The sequence below is a fragment of the Schistocerca gregaria genome, chromosome 3 (genome assembly GCF_023897955.1).
Source record: "Schistocerca gregaria isolate iqSchGreg1 chromosome 3, iqSchGreg1.2, whole genome shotgun sequence".
NCBI classification, from domain to species: Eukaryota; Metazoa; Arthropoda; class Insecta; order Orthoptera; family Acrididae; genus Schistocerca; species Schistocerca gregaria.
Genome location: NC_064922.1, coordinates 944476679 through 944500471, shown reverse-complemented (window position 1 = coordinate 944500471; position 23793 = coordinate 944476679). Strand labels below are relative to the sequence as shown.

Below are 23793 nucleotides of genomic sequence, written 5' to 3'. Positions count from 1 at the left end.
AATCCAAACTGATCTTCCCCGAGGTCGTCTTCTACAAATTTTTCCATTCGTCTGCCAAGAATACGCTTTAGTAATTTGCAGCCGTGTCTTATCAAACTGATAGTTCGGTAATTTTCACATCTGTCAACACCAGCTTCCTTTGGGATTGGAATTATTATATTCTTCTTGAAGTCTGAGGGTATTTCGCCTGTCTCGTACATTTTGCTCACCACATGGTAGAGTTTTGTCAGGACTGGCTCTCCCAAGGCTGTCAGTGCTTCTAATGGAATGTTGTCTACTCCCAGAGCTTTGTTTCGACTCAGGTCTTTCAGTCCTCTGTCAAACTCTTCACGCAGTATGCTACCTCCCATTTCATCATCATCTACATCCTGTTCCATTTCCATAATATTGTCCTCAAGTACATCGCCCTTGTATAGACCCTTTCAAACCCTTAGTGTGCACATATTATACCACAGTGCCGCTGAAATAGTCTCTGGGAATATAGCATTTTTTTCTCAGGCAGTTGAAGTTCATACAGACATTTCCCTGGTTCTGGAATGTGGAAATTGCCCCAACGTTTCTAAAGGTTTGTAATACTGCCAAAATTACTGTGAAAGTTCCGTCAGTTTTTTTTAACACTCACCGACAGAAAAGACCGATTCTAGCATGGGCCCAGCCGCAGCTGACACCAGTGATACTGCCAGGATGAAGAGCGGCAGCACGTGTGGAGACAGCACGACCAGCACTCTGCTGACCACGTGGGCTGACAGGCACAGCAGCTGCTGGGGGCGCCGGCCGTACCTGGCGTCAGCAAGAGTCAGCTCAACCTGCCTGTCGAGGTGCTGAGCAGTCCAGCTAGCAGATACACTCCCAGGATTATGCGCTGCCACTTATTAAAGGATATATTCCATTGATTTGTTGATGGACTTTGTAGTTGGGACAGAAAAGAGCAGAAACTGAAGTAGTCAAGGTCTTAGATGGTTTACGAGTTACTATTAACACTTTCGGCACTATACCTGTACGCCATATGGGCCGTGTAGATGGCGCACATTTGGTATATGGGCGTAGCTTCTTCGACCATAAATATAATAGACTGGCCCTGACGTCATTTTCGTGGCTCCAACATCTCTACATCTACATCCATACTCCTCAAGCCACCCGACGGTGTGTGGCGCAGGGTACCCTGAGTACCTCTATCGGTTCTCCCTTCTATTCCAGTCTCGTATTGTTCGTGGAAAGAAAGATTGTCGGTATGCTTCTGTGTGGGCTCTGATCTCTCTGATTTTATCCTCATGCTGTCTTCGCGAGATATACGTAGGAGGGAGCAATATATTGCTTGACTCTTCGGTGAAGGTATGTTCTCGAAACTTCAACAAAAGCCCTTACCGATTTACTGAGCGTCTCTCCTGCAGAGTCTTCCACTGGAGTTTATCTATCATCTCCGTAACGCTTTCGCGATTACTAAATGATCCTGTAACGAAGCGCGCTGCTCCTAGTTGGATCTTCTCTATCTCTTCTATCAACCCTCTCTGGTACGGAACCCACACTGTTGAGCAGTATTCAAGCAGTGGGCGAACAAGCGTACTGTAACCTGCGTGCTTTGTTTTTGGATCGCATTTCCTTAGGATTCTTCCAATGAACCTCAGTCTGCGACCTGCTTTACCAACGATCAACTTTATATGATCATTCCATTTTAAATCACTCCTAATGCGTACTCCCAGATAATTTATGGAATTAACAGCTTCCAGTTGCTGACCTGCTATATTGTAGCTAAATGACAAGGGAACTATCCTTTTATATATTCGCAGCACATTACACTTGTCTACATTCAGATTCAATTGCCATTCCCTGCACCATTCGTCAATTCCCTTCAGATCCTCCTGCATTTCAGTACAATTTTCCATTGTTACAACCTCTCGATACACCACAGCATCATCTGCAAAAAGCCTCAGTGAACTTCCGATGTCATCCACCAGGTCATTTATGTATATTGTGAATAGCAACGGTCCTATGACACTCCCCTGCGGCACACCTGAAATCACTCTTTCTTCGGAAGACTTCTCTCCATTGAGAATGACATGGTGCGTTCTGTTATCTAGGGACTCTTCAATCCAATCACACAATTGGTCTAATAGTCCATATGCTCTTACTTTGTTCATTAAACGACTGTGGGGAACTGTATCGAACGCCTTGCGAAAGTCGAGAAACACGGCATCTACCTGTGAACCTGTGGCTATGGCTCTCTGAGTCTCGTGGACGAATAGCGCGAGCTGGGTTTCACACGATCGTCTTTTTCGAAACCCATGCTGATTCCTACAGAGTAGATTTCTAGTCTCCAGAAAAGTCATTATACTCGAAAATAATACGTGTTCCCAAATTCTAAACTGATCGACGTTAAAGATATAGGTCTATAGTTCTGCACATCTGTTCGACGTCCCTTCTTGAAGACGGGGATGACCTGTGCCCTTTTCCAATCCTTTGGAGAAGAGGGGCAAGTTCCTTCGCGTACTCTGTGTAAAATCGCACTGGTATCCCGTCAGGTCCAGCGACCTTTCCTCTTTTGAGCGATTTTAATTGTTTCTCTACCCCTCTGTCATCTCTGAGCTAAAGTCACGTGAATTTTGGCAAAACATGGTTGTTTCGTGTCGCGCTTATGGCTGTACTCAGCGTTTTGTTGGGGGAAATGGGATTACATTTCACGTGTAAGTGTTTCTATGACAGTGCAGATGCATTTATTGAAATCTGTTGAATTGACTTTTATATGTTTTTTACACTTGAAATAGAGTATCACGTAATTTAAAGTGTTGAACGTGATGCCTGTAAAGTCAGACTCATATTACATTTTAGAAACTATTTGCGATAATTCGGTTGCAGAAGTAATTATAACTGTTTCTCTTTCCTTCTCATAGGTTCCCTAAGGATGAAAACTGAAGGCAGCTTTGGATACAGGCCCTGAAACGGAAAAACTTTAACCCATCTGCACTTAAGCGCCTTTTTGTATATAGAAGTGAGATTATAATAAGGTAAGAGCACCTATAGTCGACACATGAAGAGAATTTTTTTCTATCTTTTAATACTATTAAATACATGTAGGCTCCAAAATTATTTTCTGAAACTTCAAAGTCTCACCTTTCATCTAAAATATTTCTTTTAAACTGATAGTTTAAGCTTTTGCAAAAATAGTAGCAACTGAACCTTTGAAGTGCACCTAAAATTGATACTCTAAAATGGACCTGCTCCTAAAGCTGACAATTTTGTCACCTGTAGTTGACATAATTCCCATATCCCATTCTCTTTTATAGGTGACTAGAGCTCAAAACGCGGCGAATCCAATGTTTAAAGTTTTGACACGAGCCGACTCTTATTGGTTGAAAGAAGTTTAACGACATTTTACTTTAATTGATAATTTATAGTAATTTATTCCCGCTGCCCACCAGAGGGGCGTTCGATGTATTTGTTAGATTTTATAAATGGTACTGTGAACAAATCCAGGTCAAATGTAGTTGTGGCATAATTTTTCGCAAGTAAAAAAAGTAATTTTTGTCGGAAGCGTTTGGCAGTCAATTGATAAATGTGGGTAAACACAGGATGGCAGACCGCTGACTTGAAATCCCGCCACGTTTTGCCAACAGTCATGTGTTGATGTTAGAGCCACACCAACCCTATGGCTTCTGCACAGCAGGGCCAGTCTACTAGTATCTGTGGTCGAAGTGTAGCTTTCCATTTGCTGGAATTTCACACGACTGTGGTTTGTAGGACAGCTGTAGCAGTTCGTATTCTGTCTTCTAGATGCAGCAGACTTATAAGTGTGCATGTAAACTTGTGACATTATTGTTCATATTTTAAAAAAATTAAATGTTTTATTGAAACTGTTAAAGCAGAAGTAGAGACATCTTGTTTGAAGTGAAATTGATACTGAAACTCTTTGATAACATTAAAATGTGTGTACATATTAAGGAAAACGGTGTAATATTTACTTTTAAATATGGTAAAGATATCTATTTGTTATAATTTTAAATGTAAAAAGGTGCTATTACGTAATGATGTATGTAATAGTTACTGGCACTCACTTAGGGCTGTGTGAGATAAGTGTAGTATAAAAGATGAAGTAGTTCCGTCAGGAACGGAAAGCTGTGTAACCGTAGGAAAAGGGAGGAGCGGAAACGTTTGGCGCGGTTTGGCGGGCGCAAACAAAGTCGGTCGGTGGCCATAGATCTTAGAGGCAGTACGTACAGCGCCACCATAGTGTGGAGTGCGCCGTATTGCTGCACCTTGCCTTGGTTGGAAACTGCTGTTTATACGGCCTGGTATGGGGAGAAAAACGGGCTATTGATTATACGATGGATCATCGCTATGAAGAGGAATTAAGTCCGACATGGATAACTGCTCTTGGCCGTTCTGATATTAATGCCACCGTCGCTGATCACAGCTTATAGGGTACGACATTTTAGCTATGTATTATAGTGTGTGCCAGGAAGTTAAAATGTGCTTTAAGAATAATAACCGCCATCCAAATTAACAATTGTGTCCACCTGGTAATTTATCCCGCTCATAAACCAAGCAGGATCCTAACCTGGTAAATGAAAATTCCGAGTGACCTGTATTCAGCCAAGGCTGTGAAATCTGTAATATATTATTGGCAAATCAGTGATTAATCAGTCAAATAATTAATGGAACGAATAACTGAGAATTTCATAATTAACATTGCTATTATTTTCTGTGTTAAAATGATTACTTATGGTTATGCCAGATTCAGAGACCACGTTAGATGAATTGTTTGTTGCTTTAACATTAGGTATTATTGAAAAGAAATAGTAAGATGATCATTAATGTTGATAAATAGTTACGTTAAACAGTTTATAGTGAATGAATGAAATGTTGAGTACCAAATATGTTGATGTAGAAACCCCCCCTGCCAAATTTACTTTTGCTTTCATGAAATCAGTCAGTTTGATTAAGCAATTTGGTACTGTAGTTTTGTTTCGAGCGACAAAACTTTTCTTGTATTGCTGAACCATCTTTTATCTAAAGCTAAAGTGAAGTCTGTTGTGAGGAGTTCCAACCTTTTCTACTTTCCTACTCAGCTTCATTACGTGTGCCTAATTAGACTGGCAAATAATAGTATACCACCAACCCCGTATATTGTTATCGATGCAGAATAGTAATCTAACTACTGTTATTTGCCATACCTCTGAACTAATGACTTATTTGAAGAAACGAGTTTAAGTCCGATGCTTATTCCTTAGGTTAAACACACGGTTATTACACTTGTTTTGTGGTTTTGCTGTCTGTATTTCTGTTTGTTATACTGCTTATTATTAACAGTATAGTATAAGAATGTTACAGGTGGCTTTGCATGACAGTATGTTTTTTTTAGAAAAGTACAAGAAGAATAGAGCCTAACATTATCGTAATCTAACATTGAAAAGGTCGGTGTACACCTTGTCAGTCGGCTTTACAGCTATTACCCAGTCGCGAGAAACACAATGAAGTGCAAAAAACTTTTCTATCCCGTTTCTCTAACGTTTACTGTGAATATTTTTATTTTGTACACGGATGTCACCAAGCAGAAGATACCTCTCGTGGATTTTGTAAAAGGAAGTTAGTATGGAGTTGTTAGCTGCGGGAGCACCATTGGAACCAATACCAGCCTCTAGCCTGGATAGCAGTTTTGGTCGTCTTCTTGCAGAACAACAATGGAAACGCCACGTGCTACTGTGAAGGTCACTTTGGAAAAGGAAAGAAAGAGACGGGGAAGCGGATAAGGAAAGAAACCAGATATGGTACAAACACTGCAGTGTCGGACTTCGTGTACAACAACGTGTGTAAATTATGTATGAATTACAAGTCATCATTTTTTGTCATTGAATATTAAGTAAATGTGCACTTGTGATGTTAATTTTTTTTTGTGAGATAATACAAAAATTTTTCGAGACAGGGGGAATTTTTTCACGTTCTTGGCAACACTAATATACGAGTGCTAATGCGAACGTCTAAGCATAAAACCAAGCCTATTTCCTAATTTGTAATGTGTGGGGTACAAAATGACGTGTATGTGAGCCTCTGAGATGCTTCAGTGATGTGTAGCTATTCTTCAAGTTTACAATGAAATCACCAGGTTACCTACGCTGTCGAAGAGGAGAGGTATCAGTGTTGAATGTGTTAAACCCAGTTAAGAAATGCCGTCCATGAGGCGAAACATGTTTGAGAAGAATGAAGAAGAGCTGAAATGATTCAGGGAATGAGGCATGTGACCCGCTTCATGAAGTAGACACTGTTTTTGAAGGCATTGCTAATTACACATATAAAATTTTTTTCGTGATTTTCTTTAGATTTCTATTCATTTTTTTTGTTCGTATGGGCATTTCTAATTGTCATTATGTAAAATTCTACTGTGGTTTTTAAATGTAAAGATGTAATTGTGCTTATTTCGTTTGCCAATCGATAAGTATGTTTCTTGCTTTGTACCTGTGGTAAAGTTTGTAAAGTTCTCTTTTGGAATATTATTAATTGTGAAAAATGCAGTCAATAACATTTATAAAGATTTATGTAATTTACCATAACGATACAACATCTATAGACAGGGGACAGCGATAGTGATATCGATAGTCGAAAGGCTGTTGTGTAGCAGAGGGGATGGTGGATGGTGTGTCTGTGAAACGTGCGCGGGAAAATAGTACTGTGTTTTATGAAAAGCATACGTAATTGTATGGACAGTGATACCGAACTACCAGATTATTAATTCTCTTTACCATTGCGGTATGTAATGCCATCGCCAGCGAACTTTAAGAGGAAATACACCGGACTCTGAAAGTGCCGCTAACATTACTTTGTTGTGGCCGACACGAACTGAGCTTTTATGCGAACGAACTTTGCTGGTATTGGTTTTGGGTGGTGGAACTGTTGTATATCACATTCTATCAAGCCGTGAAAGTGAAGACTTTAATTAACTGTGCAATATAAATGACTTTCAGTGGCGTGCATAAAGTGTAAAAACGAGCGATGTCTACGTAATGTACTTTGAAAGAGAAGACATGTCAACAACGGTACTGTACTGGCCTATTGTGGTTTGTTAATCACCACGGGGTTAATGATACTTTATTTGCGTTTCGTCGGAGAAGATTAACCAGCGGAACTGCCTGTATCCTGCTGTCATCATCGTAACCCGCCGACATCGTGCTGCATAACGCAACGCTTCGCATGAACAAAAAGTTAGAGATTTCAATAAACGCTATCCCCTGACCTAGAAACTTTCTTTCTCTATTAAAAGTATAAGAATTACAGACTCTATTTAAACAAATTCTTTGTTTAGTTTAGTTTATGTTTGCTTTCTGCTAATTACAATCAGTGAATTAAAAGTTGCCTGGTAGTCATTGTTGAAACACCGGTAAATATAAACTTCTTCCTCTCATTAGAACTAATTCTCCTTAGATGTCAAAATTAATGTAGTTATTTTATGTAGTCTTATGTATTGTTATGAGACTAGATATATGACAGTAACTAATAAGAGTATTTTGTTTCGAAATATGGCTTCGCGCGAAAATTACGGCGACCGCCATAATTGCTTGCGTTCTGACCAATAACGTAAAAGCTGCTATTCCCGTATTGGTGAATTTCCTGACTAGAGCGGGAATTATAAATGTCAGCTGTCAAATCACGTAGGGACTGTTTACCCAGTAATAAAAGTTTTTGATATTGTATTGCTGCGAGTCGTAGTATTAAGAGACACTGGTTATACTCAAAAGTGGGTAGGTGCATGGTGAACCCCCCAGTGTTCATGAGATTATTAACAGTATTGTGTGTGATTCACTAAATTTTGTTACTTTTTCAAATTCCTTTCAGATATTGTCTTAGAAATCTTTGAAGTTTCATAGAATATATACACAATTTTGTCGGTTCAGGTTATTTTCAGAGCACTTTCTAGTGAATATTAGAGTTTTAAGTTCATAAACAAAGTGGGGTCGTGACCAGTTGAGAAGTGTAACAAAGAGTGTGGATTTCCAACTAGAATTTTGGATGATTTCACAGTTCAGATTTTGATAATTATTTTTCCTGTGGATTGAGGTCATCACATGTTGATCAGAAAATAACTCGAATTTCTCACCTTTGTCAGGCTATTCCATTTCCTTACTGCCCGTCTTCTACAATACGGTCAGCAGCTCATGGTCTTGCGCTTCGCGATTCTGACTGTCATGGGACCTGTCATGGGACCTGTCATGGGACCTGGGTCTATTCCAGGCCGGCTCGGGGATTTTCTCCACTGGGGACTGGGTGCGCGTGAGTTTCCCTCATAATTATTTGATCATCTGTGATGTGCGAGTCACGAAAGTTGCGTCAAACAAAAAAAAAAAAAAAAGTACGTGAACTCTGGGAGGTCCAACTACCCAGGATGAGACCTCTGTCCAACAGTGCTACACGCACATTTCATTTCATTTCGAAGAAATACGCGGAACACACAGTGGAGTTTACACCCGCAGTTGCGCTGATGGCCCAAAGCATTATTACCGCCTGTTTAATAGTATGATTATCACGCTTTGGAACGCATACATCAGCAATTCTGCATGGCATGAATTTGCCCGATAGTATTCCAAACGTTCTCGACCGAGCTCGTGCTACTTTTGAGGCCAGGATATCAAAATGAGTTCACAATCATGCTCCTGAAACCACTGTAGCTTGATTCTGCCTTGTAACACGGGACAGTTACCCTGGTGGAAGATGTCGCCGCCGTCAGGGAAGACATTAAGTACGAAGGAATACAGGTCGTCTCCAGCAGTAAACATGCAATTCACATCTGCCGTGGAACCTTCGACAGAGCCATAGGACGGACGAAAACCCAGTTCAGTGTCTGCTGTAGCATAATACTGCCTCCACCGACCTGCGTCCATGGGACGGTAAGTTGGGGGATATTGGTGTAGTAACTTGGAGCGCAAAACGGTGATCTGCTGGAGGTTCAACAACGTGCGATAAACGGTATGTTCGGAAACAGTTGTGCCTGCACCACCATTATGCTCTGTCTTTAGATCTGCCACAGATCGCTACCCATTCTGCTTAATGGGCAAACCTCCGACCTTCGTGTTCTGTGATAAGGTATGGACGTTCAACAGCTTGTCGCCTGCTCGTGGTTTCACAGTCTTTCGTCTATTTTCCGTTGATACGACAGTAGCGACCGAACAGCAGACCAGCTTCATCGTTTCCGAGATGTTCGTTCCCAGGCGCAGCGTCTTCACGGTCTGTACTTTGTTGAGCGACGTATCTCAGTGGATTTTCCCATTTGCGTCCTAATGTTGTGGCGGACCTCCTTCAGCAACTCGACATAGTATGTACTCAACAAGTCTTGTAGTTTGTAAGAGGTCCATGGTTAAGGAATTTGTTGATAGCGCACTCAAGCAGATGTAATTTCGAATGATTGCTCACGCTCTGCCTGCGATATGTAAGCTATAAGAGAATCTCAGACCAGAGAGCAGTTGTCAGCTGTAGGAACTGTGTGGCTGTAGGAGCAGGTAGTTGGTAGCAGTCGTGTGTATCGTGTTGGCTGGGCCGGTCGTGGGGAGCGATGGCGGAGCCTGAGCGTTGTAGCATAAGGTAAAAGCAGCCTCGCGCATATGTGCTACTGTTATATCAAGTCACATGTAAATGTTTTTAAAAAAATCTGTTTCTTATAAAAATTAACTTTCGACAATCATTCATCTCAATTAAAAGAATTTATTAATTTCTTCAATCCACGGTCATCCAGATTATTGTAAAGAAAAATCTATTGTTTCTTTTTATACATGAAAAATCTATCGGCCAACATTGCACAGGGTTGTGGCAGGAAACTTCTTATAGGAGCAGATATATATGCGTTATCCGGTGACTTTATTGCGGTAAGAATTTTCAATTTATTCAGAATGATCTTTCAGGGCCATGACGCAGCACTGCTGACGTCCAAATTTACCAGTTTAGATTCACAGTCAGTTAATTATTGTAAGGTTATATATGAGTCACATTTTTTATTAGGTTAGTCACATTGTATTATTGATAGGTTACGAAATTTTTTTATTCGGAGGCTACACTGAATGTGAATGATATAAATAATTATATGGTTTACTGTTGGGGGATATATTTTTACTGTTGGGAGGTTGCAAGCTGTCCATAATTGCGGAAGTGTTGCTGGTGCACAATCTTATACACGCACTGACCTCTCGATTATGTTCTATAAATGTTCGAAGGGATTCATGTCGGAAGATCTTGGTGGACAAATCATTCGCTCGAATTGTCTAGAAACAATTGTATTCCGGCGACTGAAGTATTGTCATCCATAAAAATTCCGTCGCTGTTTCGGAACATGAGGTACATGAATGGCTGCAAATAGTCTCCAGGTAGCCGAACATAACCGTTTCCAATCAGTGATCGGTTCAGTTGCACCAGAGGTCCCAAGCCCATTCTACACTACTGGCCATTAAAACTGCTGCACCACGAAGATGGCGTGCTACAGACGCGAAATTTAACCGACAGGAAGAAGATGCTGTGATATGCAAATGATTAGCTTTTCAGGGCATTCACACAAGGTTGGCGCCGGTGGCGACACCTACAACGTGCTGACATGAGGAAAGTTTCCAACCGATTTCTCATACACAAACAGCAGTTGACAGGCGTTGCCTGGTGAAACGATGCTGTGATGCCTCGTGTAAGGAGGAGAAATGCATACCATCACGTTTCCGACTTTGATAAAGGTCGGATTGTAGCTTATCGCGATTGCGGTTTATCGCATCTCGTCATTGCTGCTCACGTTGGTCGAGATCCAAAAACTGTTAGCAGAATATAGAATCGGTGGGTTCAGGAGGTTAATACGGAACGCCTTGCTGGATCCCAACAGCCTCGTATCACTAGGAGTCTAGATGACAGGCATCTTATCCGCATGGCTGTAACGGATCGTGCACACGCGTCTCGATCCCTGAGTCAACAGGTGGGGACGTTTTGAAGACAACAACCATCTGCATCAGTTCGACGACGTTTGCAGCAGCATGGACTATCAGCTCTGAGATCGTGGCTGCGGTTACCCTTAACGCTGCATCACAGACAGCAGCGCTGGCGATGGTACTCAACGACGAACCTGGGTGCACGAATGGCAAAACGTCATTTTTTTTTTTCAGATGAATCCAGGTTCTGTTTACAGCATCACGATGGTCTCATCGCGGTGAACGCACTTGGAAGCGTGTATTCGTCATCGCCATACTGGTGTATCATCCAGTGTGATGGTATGGGGTGCCATTGGTTACACGTTTTGATCACCACTTTTTCGCATTGACGACAATTTGAAAAGTGGACGTTAGATTTCAGATGTGTTATTACCCGTGTCTCTACCCTTCATTAGATTCCTGCGAAACCCTACAGTTCAGCACGATAATGGACGACCGCATATTGCACGTCCTGTACGGGCCTTACTGATTACAGAAAATGTTCGACTGCTGCCCTGGCCAGCACATCCTCCATGTCTCTCACCAATTGAAAACGTCTGGTCAATGGTGGCCGAGCAACTGGCTGGTCACGATACGATAGTCACTACTGTTGATGAACTGTGGTATCGTGTTGAAGCTGCATGAGCAGCTGTACCTGTACAAGCCATCCTAGCTCTGTTTGACTCAATGCCCAGGCGTATGAAGGCCGTTTTTACGGCCAGAGGTGGTTGTTCTGGGTACTGATTTCTCAGGATCTAAGCACCCACATTGCGTGAAAATGTAACCACATATCAGTTCTAGTATAATATATTTGTCCATTGAATATGCATTTATCATCTACATTTCTTCTTGGTGTAGCAATTTTAATAGCCAGTAGTGTATAAAACATAGCCTACACCGCAATGGAACCACCACTATCTTGCACAATGCATTGATGACAAATTGGGTCTATGGGTCATAGGGTCTGCGCACACTTGGACGATACGATCTGCTCTTAGTACCCGAAATTAGGACCCATCTAACCAGGCCAGTGGTTTCCAGTCGTCTCGGGTCCAACCAATTGGTCACCTGCCCAGGAGAAGCGCTGGAGACGATGTCGTGATGCTAGCAAGGGCTGTCGCGCCGCTAATCTGCTGCATCATCATCATCATCATCAGTGTTTTGCCGAAAGGCAGGTTTTCACATGGTAGTTCTCCAGGCTGTCCGGTCTGCATAATTTCCTCTTCCCTTTATGTCGTCTATCGTCTTGTATCTTCTTCTTCCTCTGAGTCTTCTCCCACAAACTAATCCTTCCAAAGCATCTACTAGCAAGCACTCCCTTCTCAATGAATGTCCCAACCAGTTCTTTTTCCTTTCTCTTACAATCTTCAGCAGACATCTTCTCTGACCAACCCTTTCCAATACTCTTTCATTACTCACTCTTTCGATCCAGCATATTCTCTCCATTCTCCTTCACATCCACATCTCAAATGCTTCTAACCTTTTTCCATCCTCTCGTCTCAGTGTCCATGTTACTGCCCCATATAGTGCCACACTGCAGACAAAACATTTTCCAAGCCTTTTCCTTAGTCCTTTATCTAATTTGCCACATAAGAGTCTCGTCTTTCTGTTGAATGCCTCCTTCGGTATGGCAATTCGAGTTTTCACCTCCTGGTGACATCTCAAGTCTTCAGTTATTGTGCTTCCGAGATATTTAAATTCACTTACTTGGCTAATGGTAGATTGTCCTATTTTAGTACTGGACAGTCTGCGTCTTGTACTGATGACCATACTCTTTGTTTTTGCTGTGTTTATTTGCATCCAATATTCCAGACAAGCTTCATTCAGATCTTTGAGCATGTTATTCACTGTCCGCTCACTTTGTGCCACTAATATCATGTCATCAGTAAATCTTATACACTCTATTCTCTATCCGCCAATACATATTCCTCTTTTCCCATCTAAACTTTTCGCAATACTCTCTTCAAAGTCTACGTTAAACAACAGTGGGGAAAGGCAACAACCTTGTCTAACACCTCGTCCAACGCTGCTTCCTTCTGACATTTCATTTCCAATCCTTATCCTTACTTTCTGGTGTAAATATAGATTCTGTATCAGACGTCTCTCTTTCCAATCTACTCCTTTGCTCTTCAAGATATCCATCAGCTTTTTCCACTGAACTGTGTCAAAAGCCTTTTCTAAATCTACAAAAACAGCAAAGATTTCTCAACCCTTTTCCATATATCTTTCCCCTATAGTTCTTAGCAGGCCAATAGCATCTCTTGTTCCTTTTCCTCTTCTAAATCCGAAGTGCTCCTCTGCAATCCCTGTATCCAGCTTGCCATATAACCTTCTATTCAGCACTCTTAGCAAGACTTTAGCTGCATGAGAAATTAGACTGATGGTCCGCTGCTCTTCACATTTCTTAGTATTTCTCTTTTTCTCTATTGGTATCATAACTGTTGCAGCGAAGTCCTCAGGCCATTCCTCTTTGACATATATCTCGTTACAGAGGTAGACTATTTTTTTTCTTGCCTTGTTTCCCAGATTCTTCAACAGTTCTGCTGGCAATTCCTATTATTCATATCCTTCAGCGCCTTTTCTACTTCTGCTTCCAAGATGGTAAATCCTTTTCTATCTTCCTGCACATATTACTCCTCTTCAACCTTAGTTTCGCTTTGTAGACATTCAATATATTCTTGCCATCTCCCGGAGTAGACAACATTCCATTAGAACTACTGACGGCCTTGGGAGAGCCAGTCATGACAAAACTCTACCAGCTGGTGAACAAGATGTATGAGACAGGCGAAATACCCTCAGACTTCAAGAAGAATATAATAATTCCAATCCCAAAGAAAGCAGGTGCTGACAGATGTGAAAATTACCGAACTATCAGTTTAATAAGCCACGGCTGCAAAATACTAACGCGAATTCTTTACAGACGAATGGAAAAACTGGTAGATGCAGACCTCGGGGAGGATCAGTTTGGATTCCGTCGAAATGTTGGAACACGTGAGGCAATACTGACCTTACGACTTATCTTAGAAGAAAGATTAAGAAAAGGCAAACCTACGTTTCTAGCATTTGTAGACTTAGAGAAAGCTTTTGACAATGTTGACTGGAATACTCTTTTTCAAATTCTAAAGGTGGCAGGGGTAAAATACAGGGAGCGAAAGGCTATTTATATTTTGTACAGAAACCAGATGTCAGTAATAAGAGTCGAGGGGCATGAAAGGGAAGCAGTAGTTGGGAAAGGAGTGAGACAGGGTTGTAGCCTCTCCCCGATGTTATTCAATCTGTATATTGAGCAAGCAGTAAAGGAAACAAAAGAAAAATTTGGAGTAGGTATTAAAATTCATGGAGAAGAAGTAAAAACTTTGAGGTTCGCCGATGACATTGTAATTCTGTCAGAGACGGCAAAGGACTTGGAAGTGCAGTTGAACGGAATGGACAGTGTCTTGAAAGGAGGATATAAGATGAACATTAACAAAAGCAAAACGAGGATAATGGAATGTAGTCAAATTAAATTGGGTGATGCTGAGGGAATTAGATTAGGAAATGAGACACTTAAAGTAGTAAAGGAGTTTTGTTATTTAGGAAGTAAAATAACTGATGATGGTCGAAGTAGAGAGGATATAAAATGTAGACTGGCAATGGCAAGGAAAGCGTTTCTGAAGAAGAGAAATTTGTTAACATCGAATATAGATTTATGTATCAGGAAGTCGTTTCTGAATGTATTTGTTTGGAGTGTAGCCATGTATGGAAGTGAAACATGGACGATAACTAGTTTGGACAAGAAGAGAATAGAAGCTTTCGAAATGTGGTGCTACAGAAGAATACTGAAGATAAGGTGGATAGATCACGTAACTAATGAGGAGGTATTGAATAGGATTGGGGAGAAGAGGAGCTTGTGGCACAACTTGACAAGAAGAAGGGATCGGTTGGTAGGACATGTTTTGAGGCATCAAGGGATCACAAATTTAGCATTGGAGGGCAGCGTGGAGGGTAAAAATCGTAGAGGGAGACCGAGAGATGAGTACACTAAGCAGATTCAGAAGGATGTAGGTTGCAGTAGGTACTGGGAGATGAAGCAGCTTGCACAGGATAGAGTAGCATGGAGAGCTGCATCAAACCAGTCTCAGGACTGAAGACAACAACAACAACAACATCTGTTCAAAACCTCCTGTGGTTCTTCTGCTAGAGTACCATCCGCTCTTTCTATTTCCATGTTATTCCTCTTTCTTTTACGTTCAAAAACTATCTCACTAGCCAGTCTAAACAACATTTCATACTTTCCCTCTCTCTCCATTTTCTCTATTTTGTCGCATTTCTGTTTCATCCATTTTTCTCTTGCTTCTTCAGTCTCTCTTCTTAATTCATTATTCAGTTTCCTGTACCTCTTTTTGCCTTCTTCAGTTTCTACACTTTTCCACTTTCTGCACTCTTCCAGCTTTTTCAACATATTTTCTGTTATCCATTCTTTCCTGGTGCTTTGGGGCACTCTAATTCCTAGTACTTCTTTGGCAGAGTCCATGAGTCCTTCCCTCATTTTTATCCACTTGTCATTAACACTTTCATCAACACTGCCTATTTACCATTTTTCCATAAATCTGTTCTCCAAATCTGATGCCTTTCCTACCTCTGAGTCTTTCTATGTTTAGTCTTTCCTTTGCTTTACCTCTCCAGACTTTTTTGAACTGCACTTGTATTCCTCCCATCACTAGGTTGTGGTCTGAATTTATATCCGCTCCTGGATAAGCTTTAGCGTTCTTCAAACAGTTCCTAAACCTTTTTTGTATCAGGATGTAGTCCAGCTGATATCTTTTCCTATTCGAATTTGATATCCACGTGTCACGTCTCTTTTTGTGGTGTTCAAATAATGTGTTACCCACTGCTAATGAATTTTCTTTACAGAAACTAATTAGTCGGTCACCTCTCTTATTTCTTATTACTAATCCAAATTTTCATACTTTATCTTCATCTCTTCCGTCGCCCACCACTGCATTCCAGTCCCACATGATAATAATGCTGGCATTTCTGTTTTCTTTCTAGATGAGTTCTTGTATTTTCTCATAATATTCTTCCACTTTCTCATTTCTGTGCTGGCTGGTTGGCATATATACCTGTATTAATACCAGATCTTTTGAACTACCCTTCAGTCATGTCATCATCAGTCTTCCATCAATATATTGTACCTTCATTACCTTATTTTTCAACTTTTGCCCCATTAATATTCCTACTCCGTTTTCACCAATCTTGATTTTCTCTGAGTAAAAGAGTTTATAATCTCCACTTTCTACATCCCCATTACCTCCTCATCTCATTCCACACAAACTGAGGGCATCTAATCTGTTCCTTTTCATCTCCTGTTTTGCATTCTCTAGCTTCCCCAAAGAGAAAAGGTGCCTCTTCTGCCAGCTCCGCCGTACCGAAGCCCATCTTCTCCGCCTTCGCTGCCATTTGGGTCTTCACCGTATCCCTGCCAAGGGGCCCTCACGAGGTACTATCACCCGAGCCAGGTGAACCAAGGTTATTTTAATGAGGTGTTACTCCTCCCCCTCCTCCTTTCTCAACCGGGCTTGGGACCGGCTGTGGCGGAGTTTCATCTGCTGCCTTATCCCATTATTGCCCGATTTCACCGCACTGTCTAAACGGATACGTTCGTCGTTCGCCCTACAATTATTTTTGTGGTTATTTCACGCAGTGTTGCTTGTCTTTTAGCACTGAAAACTCTACGCAAACACCGTTGCTCTCGGTCGTTAAGTGAAGGACGTCGGCCACTGCGCTTTTTTTGTTGAGAGATAATGTCAGAAATTTGGCTTTATCAGCATTCGTTTAAAGTCTATTAATTCCCGCAGTTAGGCCGTAAACACGTTGGACAACTTTTCACACAATCACATGAGAACAAAGACAGCTCCACCAAAGTACTGCCCTTTTAAACCTTGCATACGCGATGCTACTGTCATCTGTGCGTATCAAGTCAGTGTATATACAACGGGCTCCAAAATATAGGCTACACATTATTATTGCAGGTGAAGTAGCTTTCACTGAATCTACACTACACTGCGAGGTGAGTCAGATAAATGACAGTATTCTTCAACACTGTCACTAAATCTCTGCAAACAACAACCGGAACATTTTAACGGTTGTTCAGTTCCTCGACGACAGAAATCCGCTCCTTGTTCACGTAGTCATTCTGGAACCACTGGTGAATGTTCTCGCACTTGAAAGATCTGTTTCCCGCAGGAATCCTTTCAGTTTGCTGAAAAGATGGAAATCGTATGGTGCGAGATCTGGACTTCCCGGTCAGAATCAGCCACGTCTGTGCCGCCATGGTCAAATTTTTCGCGCCATTTCACTGCTGCTGGGCGCGACATTGCTTGTGGTCCATACAGCGCCAGAATTTCACACTGAATCTGTTCACAATTTAGGCGTTGTGCACACGAGATTCGTGATCTTTACTGCACTTGGAAGTTTGGAGTACATTTCTAGATGTCGCTTCATATACGAGGGTGAGTCAAATGAAAACCTTAAATTTGTAATAACAAATCGAAATTTAGCTCCGTTATCCTGTAAGTTGGTAAGCGTGCTACAAACATCGTGCAGATTGGCCTGTAGATGGCAGCATCGTGCAGATGCACACATACCGTCGCAATATCACTATAAATATGGCCGCCCCACTTGCAACTTGCACCAGGGAAGAACAGTGTTCTGTTATTCGGTTTTTGCTTAGTGAAGGTGTGAGACCTATTGAGATTCATCGACGAATGAAAGTTCGGTACGGTAAAGCATGTTTGTCACAGCAGCAAGTCTACGAATGGAGTAGGAAGTTCGCGAATGGTGAGACTTCAGTGGAAGATGCTCCTCGTGCAGGTGAGGCACCACGAGTTGTGACTCCATAGAACATTGCAGCAGTTGAAGCCATAGTGAAAGAAAACCGCCGAGTGACACTGAATGACGCAATAGGAAGGAAGACGTTCCGTTCTGATGAAGAGGTACGCCACACGGTGCATGAGTGGTTGTGCCTACTACCAAAAGAATTTTTTTGTAAATGAATTTATGCACTTTGTAAGCGCTGGAGGACTCGCATTGAGCATGGGGGAGATTATGTTGAAAAGTGATACAGTTTTGTACCACTTCTGCACAATAAACAATATTTTAAAAAATAATTAATGTTTTCATTTGAGTCATCCTTGTAATTCGTATGCTGTGGTGCATCTGTTATCTGTACCGCAGCACAGTTGTGTCTGCAGGAAACCCAGAACATAAACTCTCTTCTGACTGTGTGCCACTGTTGTTGCACAGTAGTCTTAGCGCGAGACGAAACGTGTATCTCATCTTCTGAAGTCCCCATGTGCTCTCCTTACAGCTTCAAGTGTCGCCATAGGGTGGCATTCAATCGCGTGGTGTTTGGTTGCCATAACGTTTCGGCTCATCACTGTAGGTTCAACCTTTGATGAGGTATATCTCTAGTCTTTGTTCTTCTTCATCTCTTGTCGCTAACAGCGTTGCACTGAGGTGACAAAGGTATTGGCATAGAGATATGCACATGTAGAATGTGGAAATAATATGACGTACACAACGTATGAAAGGTTAGTACATCACCAGAACTGTCATTTGTACTCGGCTGATCCATGTGAAAAGATTTCCGAACGGATTATGGCCGTACAACGGGAATTAACAGACTTTGAACGCGGAATGCTGGTTCTACCTAGATGCATGAGACATACCACTTCGGAAATCGCTAGAGGATTCAATATTCCATGCCAAAAGTGTGTCGAGGGTACCAAATTTCAGGCATTACCTCTCACCGAGGAAAAAGCAGTGGATGACAGCCTTCACTTAACGATCGAGAGAAGCGCTGTTTGCGTAGAGTTGTCAGTGCTAAAAGGAGAGCAACACTACGTGAAATAACCACAGAAATCAATGTCGTATGTACGAGGAACGTATCCCTAAGGACAAGGTGGCGAAATTTGATGTTCATGGACTATGGCAGCAGACGACAGAGGTGATTCTTTGCTAACAGCGCGACATCTCTGCAGTGCCTCTGGTGACAATATCAGTTAGACCCAAGACGACTGCAGAAAACAGTGGCCTGGTCAGATGAGGCCCGATTTCAGACGGGAAGAGCTGATGGGAGGGCCGGGGTGGGGCGCAGACCCCATGAAGCCACGGACGCAAGTTTCAACATGCTACTGGTGCCTCCATAACGGTGTGGGCTGTGTTCTCATGGAATGAAGTGTATCCTCCAGTCCAATTAAACTTTGACTGGGAATGTTTATGTACAGCTACTTGGGTACCACCTGCAACCATTCATGGACTTCATGTTCCCAAACAAAGATGGAATTTTTATGTACGACAATGAGCCATGTCAGCGGGCCACAACTGTTCGAGATGGCTTTGCAGAACATTCTTGATAATTAGAGCGAATGATATGGCCAGCGAGATCACCCGACACGAATCTCGTTGAACATTTAAGGGGTTAAATAGAGATGTCACTGCGTGCACATAATCCTTGCACCAGCAACACTTTGACAATTGTGGAGGGCTGTAGAGGCAGCACAGCCCAATATTCCTGCAGGGGACTTCCACCGATTTGTTGAGTCCTCGCCATGTCGAGATGCCCCGCTACGCCTGGCAAAAGATGGTCTGAATCGATCTGTGTCGATCTCAGGGGGACCCCATAACATTTATCACCTAAGTGTGCAATATCTATTGGCATTAAACTCGTCACTCGCATTAGCTACAAGCCACAGAATGCTGTGGACAGATATATCTTTAAAACCCGGTGAGAGCATACCATGGACAAATATATGCGTCACACCCAATTGTATACATGCTGTTAACTTCCTCTGGCCATAGAAGTGTGCCATAGTGTGATATATAGTTCAACGTGAACCCTCGAACCACAGCTCAACTACCCATATTTCGTATATGCAAATCACTTCCAAATGTGCAAAATATCAGATAAATATTGCAGGATTGACCAGGTGCCTAACAGATGACCTTCGGATCAGTAGTATAGCTCTCAACCAGTGAGCCACCAAACCACACTAATGGGTATTAATACCGCATTGATACCGTTAAATTAAAATTAAGTGATAATATCATGGATTGTGTAATAACAGTATAAATTTCAAGGTTAAAAATTGTCACCTGAAGTGAAATGAATGACGAATATGCTAGTAATTGCAATGTTTTAAGTCTCTGGAACCTCCTCATCAGGCTATCGACCAGTGCTGCCCCCAACACCCACTGGTCGTGACTATCCAGATCTCCATTCCGACCTCCATCAAGATGGATGGTCGGTCATCTTTGTCTGGACCCCAGGTCACGTTGGGATCCCAGTGAACGAATATGCTGACCTGTTGGCCAAGTTAGCCACCAGAACGACGACTTTGGAGTTGGGGGTTCAGTACTTGGCCTGCAGTCGACTCTCCACCATCAGCTGAGCACCGATTGGTGTGCCCTGCTTTCGCCAAACAAACTGCAAGAAATAAGCCACCGTTCCATGTGACAGTCGCCCCTTTGTGCTTCTCACAGAGAATATGCCATTCTCTGTCAGCTTCACATTGGCCCCATTTGGCTGACCCAATGCCACAGTCTACAACATGAGGATCCACCCCACTGTCGGTGTGGTGCCAATCTGATGGGTGCCCACATCCTTCTGGAACGCCCTAATCTGGCCACTCTATAGTGAAACCCTAAGCCTGCACATACGCTACCTCTGGTGCTAGTGGATGACGTCAGAGTCGCTGATATGGTTTCACATTTTACCCAGTAAGTTGGTTTCTACTCCTATGTCTGAGGGAGGGCACAATGGCATCATCAGTCGCTTGAGATTTGGAGGGGTATCCCCTCCCCTGCTCCAATCCATGCGATGGTCAGTGATCCAGCCTGGCTCTTGACCTTCCCACCATTCGAGTCCTTATTCTCTAACTCATGTATCGTAACTGTCTCGTCGGTGTTATTGTCTTCCCTGAAGTTTTATAAACTTCCCTGTTCTGCTCATTTTTATTGTGATAATGGAGGGAGAGGAAACTCCAGTCCCATGCAGACGGTGCACCTCCCTCTTCATGTGTTTTGGGTGCCTCCAGCTGTTTTCTGAGTGGAGCAACACACCCCCACTCTCCCGCTTACCTGTCACTCACGTCTGCTTGCTTCTACTAGTATCTTTTGCTTTTATTGATCCTCAGTTACAACACGTTCATCAGGGTTTGCCTTCTGCATCCTGCCACTCTGAGGACACTTCCCAGATTGACACATATATGATGGACCTACTGGTAGCCATGTAGTTTGGTCTCTTAAACCCCATCAATCCTACAGACAAGGGACATCAGAGTAATAAGTAAAAATAGTAACTTGATTTACTATAAAAACCTCTTGCAGGAATTAAAGTTTATAGTAATATCAAGGAGCACATTTAATAATCTTTTATCCACATTAAGAAAACGTCAGTTGGTAGTCTCCTAAACTTCTGCTTATAATTATAGAGGATGAACGAATTTGAAGTTAAATATAGCAGGAGAAAACTAATGGAAAACTCAAAATAACATTTTCTTCCTGGGATAAATATGTGCTGTGAACTGCCCAAGGAAAGTAAGAGGACAACTAAAACCGATAAATTTATAAAATACATCTTACATAACTATGCTATATATTTTATTTTCCTATAGAACTGATTACTGATTGGTAGAAATCTGACATAAAGTAATAGTAAAAAATTTATCCTAGAACATACCTTTAGAATGTAATACATAGTGCTGCAATATCTTAATTTAAGGTCAAGTACGTGTAATATTAATCTACTTTCAGTTCCTTGAACTCAATATTTAATTTAGAAAAGTGTGAAGGATATGTGCGTGTGTGTGTACAAAAGCCGTATAATTCTTAAGGAACTAAACACATAAGTACTTTTGGCTTCTATGTACGATTAAGATTAGCTTTCGGTTTTCTCTTTTTGTTGAGATAAATATCGAGTAGCACTTTAAAAAGAATCCATCGAGGATAAACAGGTAACTAATTTCACCACAGAATGTAGAGAAAAAGATACAATGCGAAAGTACAGTGTAGTGCAACTGACATATACTCGTAGGACTACATTTATAATAATAATGCACTCTTATTATAGTGATTGAAACGGGAGTGATACGTGAAATGTACTATGTATTTGTCGCTATTGAAAAACCAATCATAAATTCTAAAAATAATTTAACTTCTTATATACTGAAAATAACCAGTGTGTCTTTTCATGAATTAATCAAAATTAATTGTTGTGTGATGTCGTTAGGTTAGTTTAAGTAGTTCTAAGTTCTAGGGAACTGATGACCGTAGATGTTAAGTCCCATACTGCTCAAGAGCCATTTTTTAATTAAAATTATTAAGTGATTCCCACGAACCTACTATGCTGTCATAGTAGGAGAGGTGATACTACTACATGGCGCGTCCCAGGTGGCGGATAGGGAAGTCCTCACCAGTTTACTGGCGGACGTGAGTGAAATAAAATAACTCTCACAGAGCAAACACACCCTCTGCAGTTAACAACTGGTAGTTGTAAATCGGAGCTTGCTCCTACTAAGGTTGACAACCTTCGTAAGTAAAAAATGGAAAGGTCTTTTAGGAGAAAAATTCCACCGTCCTGCTCAAAAAGGCAGGGAAAGGCTACATCGCATTTGGTGGGTAGTCAACTAGAAGACAGCAACGAATCGGAGCGTTTGAAACCATCCAAATGCACACTAAAACACAAAAAGAAGATTAAACATGAGCAAATAAATTATATAGAAACACACAACATAACCTCACTACTTCAGAACGGAAAACTCAAGGAGCTCACAGATGAACTAATTAAACAAAAAAATTAATAACAGGGATCCCAGAAATGAGAAACACCACAGAGGACCCATTCCAATCACAAGGATACAGAATTTATAATGGGAAACCAGGACCGATGGCAATGAAACAATGTCCCCAGTTTCGAACAGGGTTTTTAGTAAACATAAAAATAATAGATTCAGTTACGGATTTCCAAGCAGTACCACCAAGAATTGTGACTCTAAGCTTTAAAACAAGGAATAAAACCTATACAATAATAAATGCTCATGCCCAACAAATGAAAAAAACTGTCTAACAAAAACAAAGGAAGAGGTAGATAAATTTTGGGACCTTCTAGAACAAACTGTGAACAGAGTAAATAAAAATAATGTAAAAATCTTATTGGGAGATTTCAATGCTCAGTTGGGAAAAGATAGGAAATATAAAGATATAATTGGAAAATGGAGTCCACATAAATTTACGAACAAAAAATGTCAAAGGCTTGTAGAACTCTGCACAGAACACAACCTTATATCTAAATCAACATACTTTAAGAGGAAGCCAAGTAAACTTAAAACATGGAAACATCCAGACTGGATGAAGGGCGAGTGGCAGCTAGACCATGTCTGTATGGACAAAAAATTTCATAAGGAGATCCACAATGTTAAAGTACTGAGAGGAGTAGAGACAGGCTCAGGCGATTTTATGGTTAAAATTAAAATCAAATTCACTCCGTTAAAGAAGAAGTCTGGAAAAACCAATAAAATCAAAAGGAGGTTTGACCCACATCAGCTAATTAAAAATAATAAGTATCAACAGATATCACACACCATCAAATTAACAGATGACCTAGAACAACTACTGCATAATCTTAAAAAAGAAGCACAGAATCTAGCTCCCTTGAACCCACGAAGGAAACGTGCATGGTGGACATCAGAATGTGACAAATTCCATAAAGATAGACACCAAGAATGCTTAAAGTTTCAGACCTATAAAACTGAAGAAAACGCCATCAACCTAAAAAATGAAAGAAAAAAATTCACACAAAATATTAGAAGAATCAAGAGAGGATTTCATAAAGATATTA

The 23793-nt window shown here is 41.4% G+C and overlaps 1 protein-coding gene across 1 annotated transcript in view; it reads right to left on the bottom strand.

Annotated features, from left to right (window-relative positions):
- Positions 1 to 611: 611 nt before the first annotated feature.
- The window catches only part of LOC126355717 (solute carrier family 22 member 7-like), a 488802-nt gene continuing 465620 nt past the window's right edge, over positions 612 to 23793 (bottom strand). Inside the window, exon 4 of the mRNA XM_050006085.1 lies at positions 612 to 780. Within this exon, the coding sequence (XP_049862042.1) occupies positions 612 to 780 (169 nt within the window). The remainder of the gene's footprint in view (positions 781 to 23793) is intronic.